General features: G+C 41.5%; 2 protein-coding genes across 2 annotated transcripts in view; one reads left to right on the top strand and one right to left on the bottom strand.

The window, feature by feature from the left end:
• LOC148026246 (small ribosomal subunit protein eS6-like) overlaps nt 1–3096 on the top strand; it is a 5586-nt gene extending 2490 nt beyond the window's left edge. The window contains exon 8 of the mRNA XM_087692065.1: nt 2996–3096. Within this exon, the coding sequence (XP_087548191.1) occupies nt 2996–3096 (101 nt within the window). The remainder of the gene's footprint in view (nt 1–2995) is intronic.
• On the bottom strand, nt 2910–6140 carry LOC148026245 (ACT domain-containing protein ACR4-like). Its single transcript, XM_087693553.1, has 7 exons — nt 5961–6140; nt 5819–5864; nt 5596–5710; nt 5050–5117; nt 4298–4954; nt 3902–4006; nt 2910–3790 (listed from the first exon to the last, which is right to left on the bottom strand). Exons 1-7 carry the CDS (start codon nt 6023–6025, stop codon nt 3434–3436), a joined length of 1413 nt encoding a protein of 470 aa, XP_087549679.1. The 5' UTR covers nt 6026–6140; the 3' UTR covers nt 2910–3433.
• Nucleotides 6141–6794: the final 654 nt, after the last annotated feature.

Genomic DNA, 6794 nt, shown 5'->3' with positions numbered 1-6794 from the left:
CAACCAATCGACATTCAACATAAACCACCATCAATGGACCAAGATTGAAAATTAAAAGACTAACTTCAAGAAAGCTTTGTCCAATATGATTTCTCCCATGTAATCTTCATATCTCGATCAATAAGATTGCTCCAGTGCAATGAAGAGAAGCCAATGATTTGATAAAAGTCTACAATAGCTTATTGGAGAAGATCCTTTGAGCTTTGAAGAGTGTAAATTCTTGTTAGAGTCAAAGATTCCATAAATTTTCAAATATTACCATGTTTAAGAGGCTGAAAATGCCTTCAATCTTGAAAAAATTCTTCAATGTAAGCCCAATCTTAATGAAATACCTTCAATTAAATCTTCCCGAGGTTGTAGACAACAAGAGCCCTATGAATTGAAGCCTCAATGAAGCAAAATTTGATGAAGATTAATGGCTGCCCTATTTTTTCCCTATCTAAGATGAGGAAAATGTTTCAATCTTGCTCGGAAGCTCCAATGTCTACCTAATGTCATTTGTAGATTCTTGCTTTTCACTTCTTGAAGCTAAAAGAAACCAAGATTGACTCAAAACTTCAAGAAAATGCTAAGATCTTCATGCTGTCCACTTTCAACCATAGCTAGGGTTGTGAAGGAAGCTTCAAAGCTCAAGGAGAGTGAAAGATCAAGTAATAGAGGGTAAGTACATCATGTCAAGATTGCCATTGATCAATGAAAAGAGAAAGAAGCTTGAATGATGAAGATTGTTGATTCTTCAGGAGGAGATGAGCTGGGAAAATGACACAAACTGTTCAAACCATTCTCTTGCTCCACATGATCAATATCTTGTTGATGCTTGGCCAAATAGATAGTCCACAGGTTACTTGAGACATCAAGAATCATTCTTTAAAGGTCTCATGAAAAGATATGGCCATGACAAAGGAGAAATTTAAAAAAATCTCCATAGTAATTTTCAACAAGCTTTGAAGAGAAAAGAAAAGCTTGCTCCAAAAAGTAACCATGATTTAATCTCTCTGAATCTTATTTTAGGCTTCAATTAAGTCCATGATCTTTCAAAATGACCCAAAATTGACCAAGACCACCAAAATGACCATGAATATGCCATTATTTCTTTAAATATTCTTCAAGCCCTTCAAATTTAGTCACAGCTTACTATAAAGACCTTAACTAGTCACAATTTAAACTAAATCAAATCTTGTGACTAAATCTTGCCCTCTAGTCACTATGTGCTTAAATTGTAACCAAATCTACCATAAAAATGACTTTCCCATTGAATCAAATATGTGCTCTAATACCAATGTAAAAAAGCTACTTTCCACATGAAGCCATTAAATTGAAAATACAATAAATAGACTAAAATACCAAAAAACCATATAGCCAAGGTAACTAGGCATGAAATGATATTACCAATATTGATTGAGAATCAAATGATAAGTGAATGCAACATGGTATGCACCCCAAGCTATAATGGCCAAGAGTATTCACCCTCTTAAATAGTGAGAGATTGAGACCTCAAATATATAATATTATAAAATGACAACAAGCTACTTCAAATGTTACATCTCCACCTTTTATACTTAACCCTAGTCTACCCTAGACTAAGGCATTTATGCTTTACTACAGAGAGAGAGAGAGAGAGAGAGAGAGAGAGAGAGAGAGAGAGAGATGATAAAAGAGTCAACCAAGAGAGCAATCATGAGCCACACTTCCACTACCCATCACTTTCAACTTTCCCATCACTAAACCAATTCAAATATTGATTCAATTAGAGAGTAAAAATAAAAGCCTTAAAGCAAAAAAAGCAATGGCTTTGGGTTTGGGGACAAAGGTAGAAGGCTTAACACCCACATTATAGATTTAGATAGTCTAAATGTAGCTATTCAAGTGAAAAAAGCATATGCTTTGGATACATGTACTTGCAAACAAGCTGAGCCCCAAGTGGTAGCCATGATTCGATAATCAAATCAACAGATTGGCACCCATATTATTGGCATACCTTGAATATCAATTTTGATTCTTTCACATGTTGAAAACTTTGAGCATCCTAAGTCAACCTCTCAAGGGATATATCCTTATTATTAGACAAATCGATTCTAAGCAAGTCCAATAATGATTTTATTCAAAAGGTACCCTCTTTGTCTTTCTTGTTCTTATCATTAATCTAAATTGCATTCTTAATACCAACATTCTCCTCATCCTACACCCCCAACAAATCGCCTCTTGTCTTGTGGTTCTGCATCTCAATCTCCGAAGGCTCCTTTTCCATTCTTTGGGTATAAGATTCAAACTCCTCCAAGAGCAAGATTCTTACATTTTTCCTTTTGATTCCTCTTGCACTTTCTCAAGATAATGTCCCACAAAATCTCATGTATCCTTGCAGGCATAGAGAAAAAGTGAACACAAAACTTTCAAGAGTTCCACGCACAAAATGCAAGCCTCCAATCACCCTTCATGTGTTAGGGCTAGGGCACGAGTTCCCTTACTTATGGACGTATGCCAAGTTCATTCAAGGCATACTTACATGCCCATATTCAAGCAGTTTAGCTTAAATGAATAGTGCATTCAACATGCTATAGGCATGATGAAGTATTGCTAGGGTAAAGGAGCCAATTGCAAAAAGAGTGTCAAAAAGCACACTTTAGGTAGTGATGTTATAAAAAATATATTATGATGAGAATATTACTTAAGAATTACTCTTTCATTTTGCCAAAAAGTGTCACATTGCTAGCTCTCAAGTGTATCTCTTAAAATTTTATTTTTTATATTATATAAAATATTTTAAAAATAAAACATTTCAATATTTAATTTATTCAATTCCTCTTGATATTCTTTATATGCTCATATATTCAAATCTCAATTGCAAAATGTGAAATCTTCCCCAAAAATATATCTTTTTTCTCAGGCCCTTACCTTCATAACTAACTATTCAAATCTCAATTGCAAAATGTGAAATCTTCCCCAAAAATATATCTTTTTTCTCAGGCCCTTACCTTCATAACTAATTTGCTGACAGCTGTTTATAAAGAGGTGACTTGGGACGACCGTCACACTAAACGGTTGTTTATACACGAAAAGGGCGTTATACACGAAAGGGCTAATGGCCCTACACTTTAGTCATCTGAGCCTTTGATAAGATTATAGCGTTTGCCAGTGTATGGGAAAATTAATGTCCCGACCTGTCTATACAAAACCTGGAAATCTAAACCAGGGTTTAGATAAAGTACTGTAAGTAAGCGCGCCCGCGCACTCTGTGCATTCGGGGAACGCGCGCGCGCAAGATACTTACAGAGAACCAAAAGATGAGCTGAATATATATGGGAATTGCCCTCCCCGTTCGCCATTGCCATACATTACCTTTGGCAATGCTTTGCACAAAAATGATATTTGTCTCGTGTATAGACTATAGTTGTATGTACAGGGGTGTGACTCGAGACATTGCTTTGCTCTGTCATTACGAGAAGGATTTGATCCAGCCCAGATTGTAGAGAACCTGGGAAGATACCCCAAGCAAATTCCCAAGAGAGAATCTGGACTTAGAGGAAGCGAGAAGGGCTTGTTGTTGCTGCTCTTGTGAGGTTTCTGTTGAGACATTGAGAATTGTTTGGCCGATCTCCCTTCTAACAGCCTCGATTACTTTCAAATCCACAGGGTTGCCTGCTGTATCTGTGACATAGAACACATTCATGGCCTTGCAGCCTCTGGTAGACACATCAGCCCGTGTCACAGACAAGCCATGCTCTCTGAATATACGTGTGATGTCCGAGAGTAGTCCAACTCTGTCTTTCGTGCACAACTCAAGTCTCAAGCCCTGCATCAGAACTGCGTCTATAAATACAAAAATATGGAGCGTACAGCATTATCGAGAGCTACGGCCATTGAATTGTCACTGTATCAAAGACTGTTATCACGTCAATGATACCTCGGAAACTCTGCGCTCAATAGCCGCTCTGAGGCATTGAATAACTCTCCTCCTCTCGGCCTCCGAGTTGAGAGTGCAACCATCGATGTGCCGGATATAGTACTCCTGCAAATAAGATGTCCCTCATTAATCAATGTTACATCTTCACCGGCCTCGATGTCATTCGTCTTGAAAGGCATCGGACTACTGAAGTTTACAGGACCTAAAGGTCGTGACTTGTACGAATAGAAAGGAAAGCAATCCTGGGAAGGCTGGTTTGAAGGTTTCTAACTTCTTCGCTAACTGAGGAAGGAGATGATTTTCCCATGGCCAATCACAGTAATTGCACCCTTATTAGTACAATCCGCATAAGATAGATGTATTATTAAAGCAGTTAAATGGGCAGCTGCAACGTACCTGATAAGCTCTCTGGCTGTCGGTATCGATAGTGGCGTGGAAGACCACATACTGCATATCAGTCAAGGTGCAAACGGTATCAAACACGAGCTTGGGGCGGTTCCTGCACTCGATGTGAACAACAGAATAGCCCTTCTCATCGCAATCCTCCACTGTGATTTTGGCATCCCGGGAGTCGAGGCGGCGCTGCTCTTCCTGCGGGCGCAGGCTGCAGTCGCTGCCGCCGGGTTGATCCTCGTCCTCCCTCTCGTAGTCGCGATCTGCAAACATCATCTGGTGGAGGCGGCGCTCGGTGTGCGTGACGCCGGTTGCGAAGTCGGTGCGGGCGGATTTGGAGCCGGCCTGATGGAGGAGCTGGTTGCCTCTGAGAACATTGCAGAGGGAGTCTTTGATGCGGCCGAGCTTCTGGACGTCGCGGAGGGGGCCTTTGGAGGCCTCGTCGGTGACGTAGAGGAGACAGGCGACCCTGCGGTTGTGCGTCCAGAGCTCCGCAGCCACCACGTTGCAGCGCATGTCTGCGAGAACCGCTGAGATCTCCGACATGAGGCCCGGCCTGTCCCGCCCGGTCAGCTCTATGGCCGTGTGCTCCGCCTCCGCCCTCAGCTGGTGCACTCCAACACGCCTACTCCGGCACGAATCGTGGCTCGTGCTTATGGCCTGCGTTTCAACAATATATAATACATTCATTAACCCGCACTTCCTTCCCGCACCTCTCTCGTATGTAGAGGCAAAGGCTTGCTTAAATTCAATACCTTCTCAACCAATCCGATGGCCTCCTGATCCGTGACCTTGTTCCCCGCGGCGTCCGTAACATGAAAGACTGCGCATGACGAGAAGGATTGAAGGAGACACAGACATCTTTCCATATAACATGATAAATCCCTAATTCTTGAACTCCATTAGCATCATGAGCTTGTGCAAAGAGATTCTAGCATTAGATCGTTGGACTACATAATATCGAGCTAGCAAAAAGTAGCTCTTGCTGCCTGTTGCAGGGATTGCAGCGCGAGGAGCAGGCCTAAGTATGGTATAGCGGCTCCCTTGCAGGCTAAGCATGGGATGGATACTCCCTTACTGCACAAGCTCGTGATGTTGGTCTGTTGGTCACTACCACACAAGAATGGAAAAACAAGTGCGCGTCTTGTGTCGAGTAAGATAGTAATATTGCTCAGGCGGTTTAATGCTTCTCAGCCATAGCTTTGACAGTGCAACACGAAAAGGCTGAACCAAAAAGAAGAAGAAAGAAGATAACAGATGACAAGTCACGACGAATAAATGGAGACGAGAAAGGACCTCACCGTCCATGAACCAGCCGCCGTCAGAAGAAATGTAAGCCTTGTGGATTCGGAGGTCCAGATCTGTGAGAATTTGGACGACGTCGAGTAAGATACCGTGCCTGTTAGAGCTGTCGACCTGCGGCAGCCATCACCACGCTACTTAAAAAGGGGGCACGTCCTCCAGCACGAGGCATTAACAAGAAATCAGAAGCCTCCCATTCATGGCTGCATAATTTCTACTCACCTTAAACAGAGTGGCCGACTCACACGAACGATTGTCCACCACGACCCTGAAGAAAGGCGGGAAAATTCATCGTGTGAGGTTTGACGAAGCAGAAGCCATGGATGACTGCTCGAAGCAGCAAGGTCAAAAGGTCAGAGCATACCTGGGAGGGTTCATGCGCCAGACGAGCTTCTCGTATTCGTTGAATTCTGGAAACTGGGGATCCATTGAGAGGGGGGGGGATTGCTTGGGGGATGGGAAAGAGAGAGAAAAGAAAGGACCCGGAGGAGAGTGTGTATATACTTTGTCGATTGTCTGTATAGAGGTGATATCTGAAACTGATAAAACTGAGAGAGAGAGAGAGAGAGAGAGAGAGAGAGGCTAGAGCGCCTTTTGTTTTTTGGATTCGCGCCCTGCTGTCTTGGTTTCGTTCTCGTTGGAAATCCGGCACCGCCACCTCACTCGTTAACTTTGGAAATTGGGCCTTTTTAATTTTAAAATAAATCAAAGGTAATTATGTTAGCTTGGCCGACCTGCCGTTACCTTTATGCCATTTGAACGATTAAATGGACATCGGTGCGGTCCTCCTCTTTTAACATCGACCGGCTGGGACCAGAGCTTTGAAACTAAAAGTCAATATGCCTCTCTTTTATTTTACAAATTATCGCTGAAAATATTTAAAACTAGTAAGATTAAGAAGAACAGAAGATACGATTTTCCCACATTTTGTATTTGTGAGAGGAGCCTGGAGGAGGAGAGGATTTTTTCTACATTTTGTCTTTTTGATATTTTACTTTAAACATATTTATTGTTCCTAGGTAATAACTAAAGAATAAAAGCCTTATTTAATATGGTAGAGTAAGATTGAATTCATCAAAAAGTAATATTACAAGCATTACTTAGTGATGCTTTAAGGCATTGCCTTAACACTAGTCAAAAACTTTTTACAAAAAAGTGGAATAACCTACTATTGGATTTTCAGCCTCTTCACAATAGC

Source organism: Lygodium microphyllum, chromosome 14, assembly GCF_053477565.2.
Source record: "Lygodium microphyllum isolate KBCC chromosome 14, Lygodium_microphyllum_v1.1.10, whole genome shotgun sequence".
NCBI lineage: Eukaryota > Viridiplantae > Streptophyta > Polypodiopsida > Schizaeales > Lygodiaceae > Lygodium > Lygodium microphyllum.
Note: the sequence above shows the minus strand (reverse complement) of the source record. Positions and strands in the feature narration are given on the sequence as shown.

Excerpts from the sequence above, each read along its gene's own strand:
- LOC148026245 (XM_087693553.1), bottom strand. The coding sequence starts at position 6,025 with ATGGATCCCCAGTTTCCAGAATTCAACGAATACGAGAAGCTCGTCTGG. Across the intron at positions 5,865-5,960 it reads TGGCGCATGAACCCTCCCAG|GGTCGTGGTGGACAATCGTT; the intron begins GTATGCTCTGAC and ends GCCTTTCTTCAG. Across the intron at positions 5,118-5,595 it reads CGGCGGCTGGTTCATGGACG|TCTTTCATGTTACGGACGCC; the intron begins GTGAGGTCCTTT and ends CGTCATGCGCAG.